This window comes from Oncorhynchus masou, chromosome 7 (genome assembly GCF_036934945.1).
Source record: "Oncorhynchus masou masou isolate Uvic2021 chromosome 7, UVic_Omas_1.1, whole genome shotgun sequence".
NCBI lineage: Eukaryota > Metazoa > Chordata > Actinopteri > Salmoniformes > Salmonidae > Oncorhynchus > Oncorhynchus masou.
In genome coordinates, this window is record NC_088218.1 from 12,362,781 (window position 1) to 12,383,528 (window position 20,748).

Sequence of the window (20,748 nt, forward strand, 5' to 3'; positions counted from 1 at the left end):
GATGGGGCAGCTGTTTTCTGTCCTGATGCAGCGGGTATGTTCTGTCCTGATGGGGCGGGTGTGTTCTGTCCTGATGCAGCGGGTGTGTTCTGTCCTGATGCAGCGGGTGTGTTCTGTCCTGATGCAGCGGGTGTGTTCTGTCCTGATGCAGCTGGTGTGTTCTATCCTGATGCAGCGGGTGTGTTCTGTCCTGATGGGGCAGGTGTGTTCTGTCCTGATGGGGCGGGTTTGTTCTGTCCTGATGCGGCGGGTGTGTTCTGTCCTGAGGGAGCGGGTGTGTTCTGTCCTGATGCAGCAGGTGTGTTCTGTACTGATGCAGCAGCTGTTTTCTGTCCTGATGCAGCAGGAGTGTTCTGTCCTGACGCAGCAGGTGTGTTCTGTCCTGATGCAGCGGGGGTGTTCTGTTCTGATGGAGCAGCTGTTTTCTGTCCTGATGCAGTGGGTGTGTTCTGTCCTGATGGGGCGGGTGTGTTCTGTCCTGATGCAGCGGGTATGTTCTATCCTGATGAGGCGGGTGTGTTCTATCCTGATGGGGCGGGTGTGTTCTGTCCTGATGGGGCGGGTGTGTTCTGTCCTGATGGGGCAGCTGTTTTCTGTCCAGATGCAGCAGGTGTGTTCTGTCCTGATGCAGCAGGTGTGTTCTGTCCTTATGCAGCAGGTGTGTTCTGTCCTGATGCAGCAGGTGTGTTCTGTCCTGATGCAGCAGGTGTGTTCTGTCCTGATGCAGCAGGTGTGTTCTGTCCTGATGCAGCAGGTGTGTTCTGTCCTGATGCAGCAGGTGTGTTCTGTCCTGATGCAGCAGGTATGTTCTGTCCTGATGCAGCAGGTGTGTTCTGTCCTGATGCAGCAGGTGTGTTCTGTCCTGATGCAGCAGGTGTGTTCTGTCCTGATGCAGCAGGTGTGTTCTGTCCTGATGCAGCAGGTGTGTTCTGTCCTGATGCAGCAGGTGTGTTCTGTCCTGATGCAGCAGGTGTGTTCTGTCCTGATGCAGCAGGTGTGTTCTGTCCTGATGCAGCGGGTGTGTACTGTCCTGATGCAGCAGGTGTGTTCTGTCCTGATGCAGCGGGGGTGTTCTGTCCTGATGCAGCAGGTGTGTTCTGTCCTGATGGGGCGGGTGTGTTCCGTCCTGATGCATCGGGTGTGTTCTGTCCTGATGCAGCGGGTGTGTTCTGTCCTGAGGTAGCGGGTGTGTTCTGTCCTGATGCAGCGGGTGTGTTCTGTCCTGATGCAGCGGGTGTGTTCTGTCCTGAGGGGGCGGGTGTGTTCTGTCCCGATGGGGCGGGTGTGTACTGTCCTGATGGGGCGGGTGTGTTCTGTCCTGATGGGGCGGGTGTGTTCTGTCCTGATGGGGCGGGTGTGTTCTTCCCTGATGGGGCGGGTGTGTTCTGTCCTGATGCAGCGGGTGTGTTCTGTCCTGATGCAGCAGGTGTGTTCTGTCCTGATGGGGCAGGTGTATTCTGTCCTGATGCAGCAGGTGTGTTCTGTCCTGATGGGGCGGGTGTGTTCTGTCCTGATGCAGCGGGTGTGTTCTGTCCTGATGCAGCAGGTGTGTTCTGTCCTGATGGGGCAGGTGTGTTCTGTCCTGATGCAGCAGGTGTGTTCTGTCCTGATGCAGCAGGTGTGTTCTGTCCTGATGGGGCGGGTGTGTTCTGTCCTGATGGGGCAGCTGTTTTCTGTCCTGATGCAGCAGGTGTGTTCTGTCCTGATGCAGCGGGGGTGTTCTGTCCTGATGGAGCGGGTGTGTTCTGTCCTGATGGGGCGGGTGTGTTCTGTCCTGATGGGGCAGCTGTTTTCTGTCCTGATGCAGCGGGTGTGTTCTGTCCTGATGGGTCAGGTGTGTTCTGTCCTGATGGGGCGGGTGTGTTCTGTCCTGATGCAGCGGGTGTGTTCTGTCCTGATGGGGCGGGTGTGTTCTGTCCTGATGAGGCAGCTGTTTTTTGTCCTGATGCAGCGGGTGTGTTCTGTCCTGATGGGTCAGGTGTGTTCTGTCCTGATGGGGTGGGTGTGTTCTGTCCTGATGCAGCAGGTGTGTTCTGTCCTGATGGGGCAGGTGTGTTCTGTCCTGATGCAGCAGGTGTGTTCTGTCCTGATGCAGCGGGTGTGTTCTGTCCTGATGCAGCGGGTGTGTTCTGTCCTGATGCAGCGGGTGTGTTCTGTCCTGATGCAGCGGGTGTGTTCTGTCCTTATGCAGCAGGTGTGTTCTGTCCTGATGCAGCAGGTGTGTTCTGTACTGATGCAGCAGGTGTGTTCTGTCCTGATGCAGCAGGAGTGTTCTGTCCTGACGCAGCAGGTGTGTTCTGTCCTTATGCAGCGGGGGTGTTCTGTTCTGATGGAGCAGCTGTTTTCTGTCCTGATGCAGCGGGTGTGTTCTGTCCTGATGGGGCGGGTGTGTTCTGTCCTGATGCAGCGGGTGTGTTCTTTCCTGATGCAGCAGGTGTGTTCTGTCCTGATGGGGCAGCTGTCTTCTGTCCTGATGCAGCAGGTGTGTTCTGTCCTGATGCAGCAGGTGTGTTCTGTCCTGATGCAGCAGGTGTGTTCTGTCCTGATGGGGCAGCTGTTTTCTGTCCTGATGCAGCGGGTATGTTCTGTCCTGATGGGGCGGGTGTGTTCTGTCCTGATGCAGCGGGTGTGTTCTGTCCTGATGCAGCAGGTGTGTTCTGTCCTGATGCAGCAGGTGTGTTCTGTCCTGATGGGACAGCTGTCTTCTGTCCTGATGCAGCAGGTGTGTTCTGTCCTGATGCAGCGGGGGTGTTCTGTCCTGATGGGACAGCTGTCTTCTGTCCTGATGCAGCAGGTGTGTTCTGTCCTGATGCAGCGGGGGTGTTCTGTCCTGAAGGAGCGGGTGTGTTCTGTCCTGATGGGGCAGCTGTTTTCTGTCCTGATGCAGCGGGTGTGTTCTGTCCTGATGGGACAGGTGTGTTCTGTCCTGATGGGGCGGGTGTGTTCTGTCCTGATGCAGCAGGTGTGTTCTGTACTGATGCAGCAGGTGTGTTCTGTCCTGATGGGGCAGGTGTGTTCTGTCCTGATGCAGCAGGTGTGTTCTGTCCTGATGCAGCAGGTGTGTTCTGTCCTGATGGGGCGGGTGTGTTCTGTCCTGATGCAGCAGGTGTGTTCTGTCCTGATGCGGCAGGTGTGTTCTGTCCTGATGGGGCGGGTGTGTTCTGTCCTGATGGGGCAGCTGTTTTCTGTCCTGATGCAGCGGGTGTGTTCTGTCCTGATGCAGCAGGTGTGTTCTGTTCTGATGCAGCAGGTGTGTTCTGTCCTGATGCAGCGGGTGTGTTCTGTCCTGATGGAGCGGGTGTGTTCTGTCCTGATGCAGCAGGTGTGTTCTGTCCTGATGGAGCGGGTGTGTTCTGTCCTGATGGGGCGGGTGTGTTCTGTCCTGATGCAGCAGGTGTGTTCTGTCCTGATGGGTCAGGTGTGTTCTATCCTGATGGGGCGGGTGTGTTCTGTCCTGATGCAGCGGGTGTGTTCTGTCCTGATGCAGCGGGTGTGTTCTGTCCTGATGCAGCGGGTGTGTTCTGTCCTGATGCAGCTGGTGTGTTCTATCCTGATGCAGCGGGTGTGTTCTGTCCTGATGGGGCAGGTGTGTCCTGTCCTGATGGGGCGGGTTTGTTCTGTCCTGATGCAGCAGGTGTGTTCTGTCCTGATGCAGCAGGTGTGTTCTGTCCTGATGCAGCAGGTGTGTTCTGTCCTGATGCAGCAGGTGTGTTCTGTCCTGATGCAGCAGGTGTGTTCTGTCCTGATGCAGCAGGTGTGTTCTGTCCTGATGCAGCAGGTGTGTTCTGTCCTGATGCAGCAGGTGTGTTCTGTCCTGATGCAGCAGGTGTGTTCTGTCCTGATGCAGCAGGTGTGTTCTGTCCTGATGCAGCGGGTGTGTTCTGTCCTGATGCAGCGGGTGTGTTCTGTCCTGATGCAGCGGGTGTGTTCTGTCCTGATGCAGCGGGTGTGTTCTGTCCTGATGCAGCGGGTGTGTTCTGTCCTGATGCAGCGGGTGTGTTCTGTCCTGAGGGAGCGGGTGTGTTCTGTCCTGATGCAGCGGGTGTGTTCTGTCCTGAGGGGGCGGGTGTGTTCTGTCCCGATGGGGCGGGTGTGTACTGTCCTGATGGGGCGGGTGTGTTCTGTCCCTGTACTGTCCTGATGGGCGGGTGTGTTCTGTCCTGATGGGGCGGGTGTGTTCTGTCCTGATGGGGCGGGTGTGTTCTGTCCTGATGCAGCGGGTGTGTTCTGTCCTGATGCAGCAGGTGTGTTCTGTCCTGATGGGGCAGCTGTCTTCTGTCCTGATGCAGCAGGTGTGTTCTGTCCTGATGCAGCAGGTGTGTTCTGTCCTGATGCAGCGGGGGTGTTCTGTCCTGAAGGAGCGGGTGTGTTCTGTCCTGATGGGGCGGGTGTGTTCTGTCCTGATGGGGCAGCTGTTTTCTGTCCTGATGCAGCGGGTGTGTTCTGTCCTGATGGGTCAGGTGTTTTCTGTCCTGATGGGGCGGGTGTGTTCTGTCCTGATGCAGCAGGTGTGTTCTGTCCTGATGCAGCAGGTGTGTTCTGTCCTGATGGGGCGGGTGTGTTCTGTCCTGATGCAGCAGGTGTGTTCTGTCCTGATGCAGCAGGTGTGTTCTGTCCTGATGGGGCGGGTGTGTTCTGTCCTGATGCAGCAGGTGTGTTCTGTCCTGATGCAGCAGGTGTGTTCTGTCCTGATGGGGCGGGTGTGTTCTGTCCTGATGGGGCAGCTGTTTTCTGTCCTGATGCAGCGGGTGTGTTCTGTCCTGATGCAGCAGGTGTGTTCTGTCCTGATGCAGTAGGTGTGTTCTGTCCTGATGCAGCGGGTGTGTTCTGTCCTGATGGAGCGGGTGTGTTCTGTCCTGATGCAGCGGGTGTGTTCTGTCTTGATGGAGCGGGTGTGTTCTGTCCTGATGGGGCGGGTGTGTTCTGTCCTGATGGGGCGGGTGTGTTCTGTCCTGACGCAGCAGGTGTGTTCTGTCCTGATGGGTCAGGTGTGTTCTATCCTGATGGGGCGGGTGTGTTCTGTCCTGATGCAGCGGGTGTGTTCTGTCCTGAGGGAGCGGGTGTGTTCTGTCCTGATGCAGCGGGTGTGTTCTGTCCTGAGGGAGCGGGTGTGTTCTGTCCTGATGCAGCGGGTGTGTTCTGTCCTGATGCAGCAGGTGTGTTCTGTCCTGATGGAGCAGGTGTGTCCTGTCCTGATGGGGCAGGTGTGTTCTGTCTTGATGCAGCGGGTGTGTTCTGTCCTGATGGGGCAGGTGTGTTCTGTCCTGATGGGGCAGGTTTGTTCTGTCCTGATGCGGCGGGTGTGTTCTGTCCTGAGGCAGCAGGTGTGTTCTGTCCTGATGCAGTGGGTGTGTTCTGTCCTGATGCAGCGGGTGTGTTCTGTCCTGATGCAGCGGGTGTGTTCTGTCCTGATGGGGCAGGTGTGTTCTGTCCTGATGGGGCAGGTGTGTTCTGTCCTGATGGAGCGGGTGTGTTCTGTCCTGATGCAGCGGGTGTGTTCTGTCCTGAGGGAAAGGGTGTGTTCTGTCCTGATGCAGCGGGTGTGTTCTGTCCTGAGGGGGCGGGTGTGTTCTGTCCTGATGAGGCGGGTGTGTTTTGTCCTGATGGGGCGGGTGTGTTCTGTCCTGATGGGGCGGGTGTGTTCTGTCCTGATGCAGCAGGTGTGTTCTGTCCTGATGCAGCAGGTGTGTTCTGTCCTGATGCAGCAGGTGTGTTCTGTCCTGATGCAGCAGGTGTGTTCTGTCCTGATGCAGCAGGTGTGTTCTGTCCTGATGCAGCAGGTGTGTTCTGTCCTGATGCAGCAGGTGTGTTCTGTCCTGATGCAGCAGGTGTGTTCTGTCCTGATGGGGCGGGTGTGTTCTGTCCTGATGGGGCAGCTGTTTTCTGTCCTGATGCAGCAGGTGTGTTCTGTCCTGATGCAGCAGGTGTGTTCTGTCCTGATGCAGCAGGTGTGTTCTGTCCTGATGCAGCGAGTATGTTCTGTCCTGATGAGTCAGGTGTGTTCTGTCCTGATGGGGCGGGTGTGTTCTGTCCTGATGCAGCGGGTGTGTTCTGTCCTGATGCAGCAGGTGTGGTCTGTCCTGATGGGTCAGGTGTGTTCTGTCCTGATGGGGCGGGTGTGTTCTGTCCTGATGCAGCGGGTGTGTTCTGTCCTGATGCAGCGGGTGTGGTCTGTCCTGATGGGTCAGGTGTGTTCTGTCCTGATGGTGCGGGTGTGTTCTGTCCTGATGCAGCAGGTGTGTTCTGTCCTGATGCAGCAGGTGTGTTGTGGCAGGTTTGTTCTGTCCAGATGCGGCGGGTGTGTTCTGTCCTGATGCTGCGGGTGTGTTCTGTCCTGATGGGGCAGGTGTGTTCTGTCCTGATGGGGCGGGTGTGTTCTGTCCTGATGGGGCGGGTGTTTTCTGTCCTGATGGGGCGGGTGTGTTCTGTCCTGATGGGGCGGGTGTGTTCTGTCCTGATGGGGCGGGTGTGTTCTGTCCTGATGGGGCGGGTGTGTTCTGTCCTGATGGGCGGGTGTGTTCTGTCCTGATGGGGCGGGTTTGTTCTGTCCTGATGGGGCGGGTGTGTTCTGCCCTGATGGGGCGGGTGTGTTCTGCCCTGATGCGGCAGGTGTGTTCTGTCCTGATGGGTCGGGTGTGTTCTGTCCTGATGGGGCGGGTGTGTCCTGTCCTGATGCGGCAGGGTTGTTCTGTCCTGATGCAGCAGGTGTGTTCTGTCCTGATGGGGCGGGTGTGTTCTGTCCTGATGGGGCGGGTGAGTTCTGTCCAGATGGGGCAGGTGTGTTCTGTCCTGATGGGGCGGGTGTGTTCTGCCCTGATGGGACTGGTGTGTTCTGTCCTGATGGGGCGGGTGTGTTCTGTCCTGATGCAGCAGGTGTGTTCTGTCCTGATGCAGCGGGTGTGTTCTGTCCTGATGCAGCAGGTGTGTTCTGTCCTGATGCAGCAGGTGTGTTCTGTCCTGATGCAGCAGGTGTGTTCTGTCCTGAGGGAGCGGGTGTGTTCTGTCCTGAGGGAGCGGGTGTGTTCTGTCCTGATGCAGCTGGTGTGTTCTGTCCTGATGCAGCGGGTGTGTTCTGTCCTGATGGAGCGGGTGTGTTCTGTCCTGATGGAGCGGGTGTGTTCTGTCCTGATGCAGCGGGTGTGTTCTGTCCTGAGGGAGCGGGTGTGTTCTGTCCTGATGCAGCAGGTGTGTTCTGTCCTGATGGGGCGGGTGTGTTCTGTCCTGATGCAGCAGGTGTGTTCTGTCCTGATGGGTCAGGTGTGTTCTATCCTGATGCAGCGGGTGTGTTCTGTCCTGATGCAGCAGGTGTGTTCTGTCCTGATGCAGCAGGTGTGTTCTGTCCTGATGCAGCGGGTGTGTTCTGTCCTGATGCAGCAGGTGTGTTCTGTCCTGATGGGGCGGGTGTGTTCTGTCCTGATGCAGCAGATGTGTCCTGTCCTGATGGGGCGGGTGTGTACTGTCCTGATGTGGCAGATCTGTTCTGTCCTGATGGGGCCGCTGTTTTCTGTCCTGATGCGGCAGGGTTGTTCTGTCCTGATGCAGCAGGTGTGTTCTGTCCTGATGGGGCGGGTGTGTTCTGTCCTGATGGGGCGGGTGTGTTCTGTCCTGATGGGGCGGGTGTGTTCTGTCCTGATGGGGCAGATGTGTTCTGTCCTGATGGGACAGGTGTGTTCTGTCCTGATGCAGTGGGTGTGTTCTGTCCTGAAGGAGCGGGTGTGTTCTGTCCTGATGCAGCGGGTGTGTTCTGTCCTGAGGGAGCGGGTGTGTTCTGTCCTGATGCAGCAGGTGTGTTCTGTCCTGATGGGGCGGGTGTGTTCTGTCCTGATGGGGCGGGTGTGTTCTGTCCTGATGGGGCGGGTGTTTTCTGCCCTGATGGGGCGGGTGTGTTCTGTCCTGATGGGGCGGGTGTGTTCTGCCCTGATGGGGCGGGTGTGTTCTGCCCTGATGGGGCTGGTGTGTTCTGTCCTGATGGGGCAGGTGTTTTCTGTCCTGATGCAGCGGGTGTGTTCTGTCCTGATGCAGCAGGTGTGTTCTGTCCTGATGGGGCGGGTGTGTTCTGTCCTGATGCAGCAGATGTGTCCTGTCCTGATGTGGCAGATCTGTTCTGTCCTGATGGGGCCGCTGTTTTCTGTCCTGATACGGCAGGGTTGTTCTGTCCTGATGCAGCAGGTGTGTTCTGTCCTGATGGGGCGGGTGTGTTCTGTCCTGATGGGGCAGGTGTGTTCTGTCCTGATGGGGCTGGTGCGTTGTCCTGATGGGTCTGGTGTGTTCTGTCCTGATGCAGCGGGTGTGTTCTGTCCTGATGCAGCGGGTGTGTTCTGTCCTGATGCAGCGGGTGTGTTCTGTCCTGATGGAGCGGGTGTGTTCTGTCCTGATGGGGCCGGTGTATTCTGTCCTGATGGGGCTGGTGTGTCGATCCATCCTGATGGGGCTGGTGCTTTGTCCTGATGGGGCTGGTGCGTTGTCCTGATGGGGCAGGTGTGTTCTGTCCTGATGGGGCGGGTCTGTTCTGTCCTGATGGGGCGGGTGCGTTGTCCTAATGGTGCAGTTGTATTCTGTCCTGATGGGGCAGTTGTATTCTGTCCTGATGGGGCAGGTGTGTTCTGTCCTGATGGAGCGGGTGTGTTCTGTCCTGATGGGGCGGGTCTGTTCTGTCCTGATGGGGCTGGTGTGTCGATCCATCCTGATGGGGCTGGTGCGTTGTCCTGATGGGGCGGGTGCGTTGTCCTGATGGGGCAGGTGTGTTCTGTCCTGATGGGGCGGGTCTGTTCTGTCCTGATGGGGCTGGTGCGTTGTCCTAATGGTGCAGTTGTATTCTGTCCTGATGGGGCTGGTGTGTCGATCCATCCTGATGGGGCAGGTGTGTTCTGTCCTGATGGGGCTGGTCTGTTCTGTCCTGATGGGGCGGGTCTGTTCTGTCCTGATGGGGCTGGTGTGTCGATCCATCCTGATGGGGCTGGTGCGTTGTCCTGATGGGGCGGGTGCGTTGTCCTGATGGTTCAGTTGTATTCTGTCCTGATGGGGCTGGTGTGTCGATCCATCCTGATGGGGTGCTTGCATTCCATTCATGCGGGTGTCTGCTATGTTGAAATATGGCTGAGCAATGCCACGCCACTCACCAAATGTGCATTCCTTCTTGGTTGTTTAAGTGGCCCAGCATTGTCTTTATTCATCTTTCTTCTCCATCAGCTTCCAGGCTCTGGTCTTGTCATTTTGAGTCTCCAATATTATTTAATAGAGATACAATTAATTATGGCTAGCCCAGTGCCACAACTCACAGAATTATCATCAAGATACGTAGGCTAATACATCTTATTCAAGATGCAATACTAATATGCATTACCAAATAAAATTGTTAGGAATTTTGTCCCTTATATACAGTACACACATATGCTGAAATGCTAAGGCTACCAGCTAGGCAAACGTTATATTGTAATTCAATATGCATGGGGGTCTCGACTGAAGTATATTATGTGATAAACATGCATGACTAATACTAAAAGATAATGCTATTTTACTTCGTTAGCTCTTGCAAACACAAACGCAACTTTTCCCTGTGAGTTTGTACAAGCTCCCTGGCAAAACCATAACGTATATTTTCTCCCTGGCAACTACCTAATCAACCCTGTTTCGCGTTTATTTCCAGTCAAAGACCCACGCGAAAAACGATTGGAATTAAGATTGAGGTCATTGCTTTGCTGATGCTGACGATGAGTGATCCACGCAAATCCTTGCCACAGATAGTTTGAATTTGCTAAGAAGATAAGAATCATAATCAACTGAATACACTGTGAACGATTACATTTTCGTACCCCAAGGTGAAATAATAACATATGTAATATATCATTTTCAGGGCTATATCAAAATGGAAAATGATAACGTGCTGTTATATTTCTGAGCAGCCAGCTGCATGTAGCTACAGTAATATAGCTACAACCGGGTTAGCAGCTAAGAAGAATTGTCCTCCATAGAGACAAAGGTTTTCCACAAAGAAAGTGCAGGATATGTCTCCAGAATTGGACCCAAATGAGCATTCTGGTAAGTACTGCACTAATCTGAAATCATTTGAATATCTGCTACCTGTAGGATAAGCACCAGGAGAATATGATGATGTGCAAATATGTGTCTCTTTTCAAGTCTCAACCAGTGATCTTTTGAGTGACATTAGGCTTTAACAGTTTCTCTCCCTCTTTTCAATTTGTCTTTCAGGACATTTTGCTTTTGTGAGGTTTGAGAATGGATGCACTGCAAAAATCTTCCAAAGATCTGATATTCTAGGTGAAGAGGCAGTTCCTATCAGACAGCTGCAAGATCTTAGGTCAGGAGTCACCATTCTAGCCAAGTGGTCAGACGGCACATTTTATAAGGCCACTGTTGAATACATTGGGCAGCCAGACCAGATTGAAAAAAAGCCATGCACAAGCCCTCACTGGATGGAACGCACCAGCCACAGTGGGACAGCACACAACAGCCCCAGTGGGACAGCATGCACAAGCCCCAGTGGGACAGCACGCACCAGCCCTCACTGGATGGAATTCACCAGTCCCTGTGGGACAGCACGCACCAAACCCTCACTGGATGGAACGCACCAGCCTCAGTGGGACAGCACACACCAGCCGCTATGTGATGAGGGATGAGGTTGAAAGAATCCTGTGTGACAAGGGAAGGATGGAGGAAGTCATTTTGAGAATAGGTAAGTCATTAATATCATGTCACCTATCAAACTTTATTTTGTGAAGTTGAATTGAACAAGGTCTCCAACCCCATTTCTGTTTTTTTTTTTTTTTTACATTTGGAAGAGTGATTGGTCCTTGAACACATAATAATGAATGACCTGTATGTGCTATTGTCTCCTCTCAGACCCAGTCCAGATATGAGAGCTGCACGCTCTCATTGACATCGTTGGAGAGCAACACTGTGAGCTACAGGAGAGAAAGCCATCGGTGCCTTCCGGCGAGCAAGAGTTGTTTCCTGACAGTGGCATGTTCCTCTCATCATTCCACCTTGCTGCCATCCATCGGGCATCTAGGCAACATTTCTTGCATCTCTTTCATATCCTTTTTGACTGTTTTTTCACAGTGGAAGAATGTGTCAATTCATTTGCCTTTGGATGCCATGGCAAGATCCCAGAGAGGAAGCGAGTCCTGGACCGGAAGAAGGTCAGCGGAGTTCTAAGTATTTTCTCAAAGCTCAGTTACTTTGTTACTTCACTGCCTACAGCCAATTAGGATTGATGGGAATGAAAAGGATTTACGTATGTTATATGCTAATTCATATCTGCAATCAAGTCAAATCAAGTTTCTGAAAACTATCTTAAATACCTCTAAAACAAACTAAAATCACCAATGTTTTTTAAGATGTTTGTGTTTTGCATACTGTGAGTCCTTGAGTAGAAATGTCAGGTGTTATTTGTCAAAATATTCATGAAATGTTTTATATACTTTATTCCAGTCTACGTCTTGCGATGTGCTTCCTTGGACGGTTGGACCGGAATCGATGAAGGCATCCATCAACAAGTGTAGGACCAGAGCAGGACAGAGTACTGACTAAAATATTTTTGTTTGTGTACAATGTTCATATTTGCAATAAGGTTAACTTAAGAACATACTGTTATGTGCTTGTTGTCACATGTAGGTTAGACTTCTTTGTTGACTACATCTGGTGGGTGACAACTGCCTATTTTCATCTCTACAATATTATTTTGGGGTTTAACTAATACAAGAGCATATGTATAAGAGCATATGCTGTATATTTATTTTATTTACATTCTTACAGTTAATGGAAACCAATCTCAAATCAAACTTTATTTGTCACATGCGCTGAATACAATAAGTGTAGACTTTATCGTAAAATGCTTACTTACAAGCCCTTAACCAACAGTGTAGTTAAAGAAGAGTTAAGAAAATATTTACCAAGTAGACTAAAATAAAAAATAACGCAATAAGAATAACGAGGCTATATACAGGGGTCACCGGTACCGAGTCAGTGTGCGGGGGTACAGGTCAGTTGAGGTCATTTGTACATGTAGGAGGGGGTGAAGTGACTATGCATAGATAATAAACAGCAAGTAGCAGCAGTGTGCAAAAGGGAGTGCTGGGAATGAAAAGGGAGATGCTTTGTTAATATAATAAGAACTGTTGAATACATTTGTTGAACTGTATCAGTTTTCATTCTTGTTTTGAACAGCTAATCATTAATACTGCAAATGAATGCTAACAAATTAAATTCTCAATTGTCTCATCTCATTAATCAAGCTGATGTATAGCTTCTGTAGTAATTTTAAGATAAATGAGACGAGGATGAGACGTTGCTCATTCAATGTAGAGATCTCCTTTATGGCTCATACTTAGACATTTCTGAAATGATCCCCTCAGACAAAGATCATTAGCCTAATAAAAGTCTCAAACTTGTCTCAGGAACTTATCATTATTGCTCCTTTAAAATAGAGGCAAGGATGAGCTCAACGGTTTACAATGATGAGAACTCCTCTGCTGATCATACTTCTCGAATACTGCTAAAACGATCATCTCAATTCAACTTCATGTGTCCTATATATGTATCATAGAAGTCTCTAACATCTCAATATTTTTCCCAAGGGGCCTTTAGGAGCAATAACCCAGACACAAATGGTCAGAGAATTATTCAAAATTGAGAAGCGAGGTAGTCAAAAGATCTGGAGGATATCCGAGTGAACAGATTGTATTATACTGTACTGCCCACAGGAGAACAGAGAAGTAGTACAGTACAGAGTAGTATAGTACAGTATTGACTCAATTCCTCCTGCCTGTAACCCAGTGGATCATCCACTCTGTAACTAATTCCTAAGGTGAGGGACACCACAACCGCAGGCAGTCCTAAAAGACAGAATGATGTCATTGCCTGGTAGTTTCGCATTTTATTTAACTAGACAAGTCAATTCTTATTTATAACGACGGCCTACCCCGGCCAATCCCGGACGACGCTGGGCCTATTGTGCGCCGGCCAATCACAGCACGATGTGAGACAGTCTGGCATCGAACCAGGGTCTGTAGTGACGCCAATAGAACTGAGATGCAGTGCCTTAGACCGCTGTGCCACTCAGGAGCCCATGCATGCAGCCATATACAGAACATTCGGGAAGTATTCAGACCTCTGACTTTTTAAACATTTTGTTACCATACAGTCTTATTCAAAAATGGAATAAATACAATTGTTTCCTCATCAATGTACAAACAATACCCATAATGACAAAGAGAAAAGAGGTTTTTAGACATTTTTGCAAATTTATTGAAAACCAAAACAGAAATACCTTATTTACAAAAAAGTATTCACCCTCTGCTGTAAGAAATCAAAATTGAGCTCAGGTGCTCAGGTTTCCATTGATCATCCTTGACATGTTTCTACAACTTGATTGGAGTCCACCGGTGGTAAATGCAATTAATTGGACATGATTTGGAAAGGCACACACCTTGTCTATATAAGGTCCCACAGTTGACAGTGTATGTCAGAGAAAAAGACAAGCCATGAGGTCGAAGGAATTGTCTGTAGAGCTCCAAGACCAGATTGTGTCGCGGCACAGATCTGGGGAAGGGTACAAAAACATTTCTGTAGGATTGAAGGTGCCCAAGAACAGTGGCCTCCATCATTCTTAAATGGAAGAAGTTTGGAACCACCATGACTCTTCCTAGAGCTGACCACTCGGCCAAACTGAGCAATCAGTGTAGAAGGGTCTTGGTCAGGGAGGTGACCAAGAACCAAGATGGTCACTCTGACAGTGTTCCCCTGGAGATGGGAGAACTTTCCAGAAGGACAACCATCTCTGCAGCACTCCACTAATCAGGCCTTTATGGTAGAGTGGCCTGGATGGAAGTCACTCCTCAGTAAAAGTCACATGACAGCACACTTGGGGTTTGCCAAAATGAAACCAAGATTGAACTCTTTGGCCTGAATGCCAAGCATCACATCTGGAGGAAACCTGACACCATCCCTTTAGTGAAGCATGGTGGTGGCAGCATCATGCTGTGGGGATGTTTTTCAGCGGCAGGGGCTGGGAGACCAGTCAGGAAAGATGAACAGAGCAAAGTACAGAGCAATCCTTGATGAAGACCTGCTCCAGAGCGCTAAGGACCTCAGACTGCCTGGTAGTTTTGGATAATGATATTGGCGCTGGAGGGGGTTCGGAGCCCGTAAAGGGCAGCCATCAACTGTGCTATGTTTGTTTTTTTGCATTGTTTGTAACTTATTTTGTACATAAAATGTTGCTGCTACAGTCTCATGACCGAAAAGAGCATCTGGATATCAGAACTGCGATTACTCACCTCAAACTGGACAAAGATGTTTTTTCTTTAATGAGTCTGACACGAAGGATATAGTGCTTCCCAAAGACCAGGCCCGAGTCCTTGTTATTCCCGTGAAGCAAAGACAGAAATACAGGGGGTGGAGATCGGGATGCCTTGTGAGAATTTGTCGGCGAGTGGGTGACCCATCTATACCATCCGTTCTATTGGCCATCGTGCAATCACTGGAAAAATAAACTGGATGATCTCAGTTTGAGATTATCCTACCAGCAGGACATTAAAAACTGTAATATCTTATGTTTCACAGTCTTGGCTGAACGACGACACGGATAATATAGAGCTGGCTGGCTTCTCCATGCATCGGCAGGACAGAACAGCTACATCTGGTAAGACAAGGGGTGGGGGTGTGTGTCTATTTGTCAATAACAGCTGGTGCACAATGTCTAATATTAAGGAAGTCTCGAAGCATTGCTTGCCTGCGGTAGAGTACCTCATGATAAGCTGTAGACCACACTATCTATATTCTTAGCCATCTATTTCCCACTATAAACCAATGCTGGCACTTATTCAGCTTGTTGAGTGCGGTCTAAGGCTATAAGCAAGCAAGGAAAGCCTAGTTGTTAGGGCGTTGGACCAGTAACTGAAAGATTTCTAGACCGAATCCCCAAGCTGACAATGTAAAAATCTGTCATTCTACCACTGACCAAGGCAGTTAACCTACTGTTCCCCGGGAGCTGAAGACATGGATGTCGATTATGGCAATCCCCCACACCTCTGATTCAGAGGGTTTGGGTTAACTGTGGGAGACACATTTCAGTTGTACAACTGACTAGGTATCCTCCTTTCATCCAGAAGTGGTGCTCCTAGTGGCTGGTGAGTTTAATTCAGGCAAATTTGAAAATTTTAATTTGAACCTTTTTACTTTTACTTGTACCAGCATGTCACATTTGCAACCATAGGAAAAAGTACTCTAGAATACCTTTACTCCAAACACAGACGTCTACGAAGTGAAGGATGTTGAGTGTCAGATGTTGGCGTGCCAGTATTTGGACAGCAGTAGTTGGAGTATCTGTAGCTGGACTGTCAGTTTGAGTGTAAGTAGTTGAGGTAGTTATGTCAATGGAGGTTGGAATGGCAGATGTGCTGAGATCCCCCTGTTGTAAAGAGACTTTATAAAAGTTAATTAACTCTGTAAACAACATAAACAAGGATACATAGTGCCAGTTGCTATAAACATAGATGATCCATGCTGTTCCAGTTTCATTGTCTGCATCAGTGTAGAAATGTTTTCTACTGTACTTTGAGAGATGTAATTATCACTGCCAATAAATGGTAGAGTTGATAGCAAAAGCTACTGTTATCAACTGTATCTGAGACCTGATAGTAGTCTATTGACAGTCGGTAAACAACAGCTTAGCGATAAATCTAAATAGTTTGGATAAAAATAGTCTGAAACAATGTCTTCATTGATGCTACTGTGTCATGACGTTGGCCTTTTGGGGGAGGTTTATGACCCCCATAAATACCTCTCCCCTTTTTCCTCTCTCTACTCTACCGATGTAACTATTGAGAATCCCTTTGTTAACAGAGTCTGGGAACATCAAAAGGTGGGAAACGGAACCCTATTTCAGTAATCCAACCAGTTGAAAATATGCATTGGTACTTAATGAATGATGTCAGCTCAGTTGGCGTCTGAGACATTATTACTGATGATAGGACAACATAAAATGTATCTAAGTCTACACATTCTAGTTATCAGATTCACATGGAATTGTTGTGCAGTTTAAATGTTTAAATATGAAACTATTTGTGAAAATATTAAATGTAATTTTAGCTTCTAAATGAGAGAATTGGTTTTCATGAGTGAACTATGCTCAACTCAGTGGCCCTGCCCATGTGAACAGACATCGGTTGTAAACTATGAAACACGGCCCTCTCTCCCAACCCTATATAAGCCCCTTTACGAAAATGTAACTTCCTGTTCCAAGGACGTGCGGACTTGAGGTCCCCACGTTGAAAGGACAAAGACCACCTACAGAACCAACGTCAGAAAGAACCTAACGAAATTAGCATCGAATTTCAATTTGAAGGTGATGACCTACATACCGGAAGGATGAATTTCGACTATACCAGCCAGAATATAGCATGAGCTTAAAGTATGGCAACTTGGCATGAACTTTGAACTCTTATTCACTAAAGTGATACTTCCTAACCATTGTGTTAGCGCAGCAGCTGTAGACGTGGGCAAGGAGAGGACGGACAGAGTATCAGTCCTACCACACGACGACGGTACTACCAAGTAGCCGTTCTACCACCAGACATTCTTCAAAGGACAACCCGGCCTCCCATCTACGACCAACCGATCGAAGCGCAGCTCAGTGTAAATATTTATTGCATTTTCCTTTTCCAAATGGGCGGTTATTTAGAATGCATAAGATTCCGTATTTCCGATAGAGTAGCTGCCTACAGCCCGATAGACAATCTTTTTGCTCCCCAGCCCCCTTTCTGTATGTAACCTGCCGTCATATCTGTTCCGTCCGCTAGGGACGTTATCCTTTATGACATTTCTAATCAATGTATGATCCATTCTGTGTAGATGTAATTCTGTGGGATTATTTAGGTATTTAGTAAATAAATAAACCACATTTTGTATTGCTGATTCAACTTGTTAGCCAGGGTTCGTGAAGATATCTGAAAGTTGTAAATTCTTGGTTGAGACTGAATAAGGCGGCAATTAAATATGGACTGCTATTGATGTAAAAGATTACCAGGTCTTTAAGAGTTTATTCGGAAGATAACAGCTCTATAAACATTATTTGTGGTTCCCTGACTTTCTAGGTAATTATTTACCTGATTAGATCAAATCAGGTAATATTAATTACTGAGAAATGATTTTATAGAACAGCATGCCATATCACCTAATCCGGCATAGCCAAAGACACAACTGTATCCCTCAGAGATTATGGCAGCCAGGTCCATAGATCAGGACTGAGACATAAAGAGGACGGTTTCTAAAGGCAGCAGAACAGGTCAACATTAAACCCTGGAGTCTCAGACAACTCCAGTCTTAATCTGTCCACAGGCACCAGAGCCAGGAGATGAGGTTAGAGGGTTACCAGGAAGAGGTTAGAGGGTTACCAGGAAGACGACAGGACAGTCTGCTGAGTATTCCAATTAGTCCTACAACTATCAATTAGGGATGGCGAGATAGGGATGTAGAATTCAAATATAGATGGAAGATGGGCCTAGAAGTGGTGTCAGACAGTGGCAGGCAGGAATAGTCATTCCTTGTCAGTTGTTTAAATAATTTAGTCCTCTATCCTCATTTCTTCTTCTTGTCTTGTGTGGAGGTAAACCAGGCGTCCAGCAGCTTCTTGCTGTAGTAGATCTGCCAGCCGTGCACCTGCACCGCAATCACCATCACCAGGTACATGACGGACACGGCAGAGAAGCCGAAGATGAAGCGGTAGGCCTTGCCGTGGCGGTACAGCTGCTGGGCCACCGGGAACATCTCCATGCCCCCGTAGATGAGCGGCGCTATGCAGAAGAGGCCAGCACTGATCATGGAGATCACCAGGTAGCTGATGTTGTTTTTGGGCAGGGCCATGAAGCTGAAGAGGGAGGGGATGACACTGAGCAGGTAGGGGTACTCCCACTGGTAGGGAGCAGCCACCACACTGTGGGACACTAGGTTCAGCTGGCTCACTGTCACCTGGGCAGCTAAGAGGAGCCAGATCAGAACATGGACGATGTTCAGCTTACGGATCTCGGACTTGAGGGCGACACTGACGAGAAAGAGAGGAGAAGCACAAGAATGTGATGTTTCAAATGGGTCACTGTGAACAAAACCTGTCATCTTGTTTTATGCAGGCACTTAACCCTAATCGCTCCTGTAAGCCGGTCTGGATAAGAGCGTCTGCTAAATGACTAAAATGCATTAACATTCAAATGAGAGCAAACCTCATCTGGTAGTGTGAGGCCACTCTCTCGCGGTGCTGAAAGTCACTTCCATCTGTGCCAGTAGCTCGAGGTCCAGCTCGGGAAGCCATGGTTACCGCCTGTCCAAAAAACTCAAAGTAAAACCTGTCATTCATTGTGTTAGAGCTTTCTAAGGTGCTCATTAGTGCTCATTAGTTATTTCACAACTGCAGATAAGTATACAGCATAAGCTATCACTCTCAAAGACATTGTAACCTAATGGCAGTCTAATTACATTAGACAACTAGCCTTTAAAATAATAGAACTAATACAATTTGTATGAAATGAGCAACACCAATGAATTAAGAATTGCATTAGTCACATGCTCTGTAAACAGTGTAGACTAACAGTGAAATGCTTACTTACGAGCCCTTCCCACAATGCAGAGAATAGAAAGATAAAAAATAATAAATACACAATAAGTAACAATTACTTAGCTGTATACACAGAGTACCAGTACTGAGTCAATGATAACATGGCTATATACACAGGGTACCAGTACTGAGTCAATGAGAACATGGCTATATACACAGGGTACCAGTACTGAGTCAATGATAACATGGCTATATACACAGGGTACCAGTACTGAGTCAATGATAACATGGCTATATACACAGGGTACCAGTACTGAGTCAATGATAACATGGCTATATACACAGGGTACCAGTACTGAGTCAATGATAACATGGCTATATACACAGGGTACCAGTACAGTCAATACATGGAGTACAATGATAACATGGCTATATACACATGGCTATATACACAGGGTACCAGTACTGAGTCAATGATAACATGGCTATATACACGGGGTACCAGTACTGAGTAATGATGACTTGGCTATATACACTGAGTACCAATAAAGAGTCAATGTAATTGAGGTAGATATTTACATATAGGTAGGGGTAAAGTCTTTAGGCAACAGGATAGATAATAAGCAGTATCTGCAGAGTATGTGATGACTCAAAAGATAGCTATTTGGTTAACTATTTAACAGTCTTCTGGCTAAGGGGTAGAAGCTGTTCAGGGTCCCCTTGGCAGTAGGTACAGCCTGCCGTGCGGTAGTACAGATAACAGTCTGACTTGGGTGAATAAGGTCTACGTATTAGGCTAATAGATTAGTTGAGGCATAAATACAGAAATGACTTGTACAAAGCATAGCTGATCCTCCTAGTTTTCCTAAAGGTTACCCAGTGAACTTGAGAGTGGATACATGAGGATCATGGGCATGTAGATTAACACTAGCTTGGCTACCCTCTGCTTTCCTGTCCCCTTCTGCTGGCTTTTCAGATAACGCCAGGCCAGGCGAGGATGATTTCTAGTTAGCCAGTAAAATATTTAAATCCCCCATGTGGACTATTTAGAAAGAGCCCAGAGGCCCTTGTGTTAAAACATTCATCAACAGATCTGATTCCAATACAGTTTTAAGACCGAGTTAGTTAGCTAGCAAGCACCATCAGCTATTAGTATGTAGTTTATAAAACGACCTGCTGCTTGTAAACTAAACAAGCATACTCACAGTTCGTCCTGGACTGTCAGTGGGGAAATGCATGACAATGTAACGTTACAAGTCAAAATGTAAAAAGTCACACAGACAATTTTAAAGTTACCAAGCTAGCTTGCATCATCAGCTATTATTATGCAGTTTCTAAATCGAACAGCTGTTTGTACTAAGCAAGCATGATCTCCGTTTGTCATGCATTTCCTCATTTACAATCCAGGACGATGTACAAGTCAACTTAGTGGTACTGCTAGCTTAAGTCTCATTGCCGTAGACAATTTGCAAAAACAGACAACTGCAGCTAAAGTTTAGTTTGCTAGACATATGTTAATGTAATACTTACTGTATGTTCAGTACAACAATAGTCGTTACACGTTCAATTAACAAACTTATTGCGACTAAACTCGCTGGACATTCCTCCTTTCTCCAGTAGACATGTGCAATACGGAAGTGTTGCCTATTCAATCTGTGATTGGACAGATGACTGAACGGATGTCAGTGGGGGACAATCCAAAAAGTTATACTACAGTTGGAAACGGAAACGCTCATTGCGACAGGCTATGATCTTCTTCTTCGTGAGGTTCGAAATAAATTTGTTAATTGAACGTTTAAAAATCCATTGAACAATATTATAAATCCATTACACTTTGTGATACAAAATAGCAGAAGGGGAAATGGGAAAAATAAAATATATTTTTAATTACCCTACCAACTAACCTTACACTCATTAAAACCCTGTAACTCTTCTGAAGTCAAATCTCATACACCCAAGTACTTTTCTGCAGCTGCCACCACAACATACATTTTCTGTGACTTACGTTCTGTTATTGTGGTACAGTTGATAACCATTGCTAATGAGCCAACCTTACTGAAACATACAGTATATCGCTCATTGGCCTATCCCTCTGTTCTGGCACAGATCTACTATTCACAGGGATCTTCTCAGAATCCCTTACCCTTGATCCACCCTCCTCTACCTTCTTCACTGCCTCA

At 48.4% G+C, this 20,748-nt stretch overlaps 1 protein-coding gene across 1 annotated transcript; it reads right to left on the bottom strand.

The window, feature by feature from the left end:
• Window positions 1-17,033: 17,033 nt before the first annotated feature.
• Window positions 17,034-20,235, bottom strand: LOC135543303 (protein jagunal homolog 1-B). The gene is made up of 3 exons (XM_064970476.1): window positions 20,099-20,235; window positions 18,237-18,334; window positions 17,034-18,061 (listed from the first exon to the last, which is right to left on the bottom strand). The coding sequence occupies exons 2-3, from the start codon at window positions 18,323-18,325 to the stop codon at window positions 17,599-17,601; spliced, it is 552 nt and encodes a 183-aa protein (XP_064826548.1). The 5' UTR covers window positions 18,326-18,334; window positions 20,099-20,235; the 3' UTR covers window positions 17,034-17,598.
• Window positions 20,236-20,748: the final 513 nt, after the last annotated feature.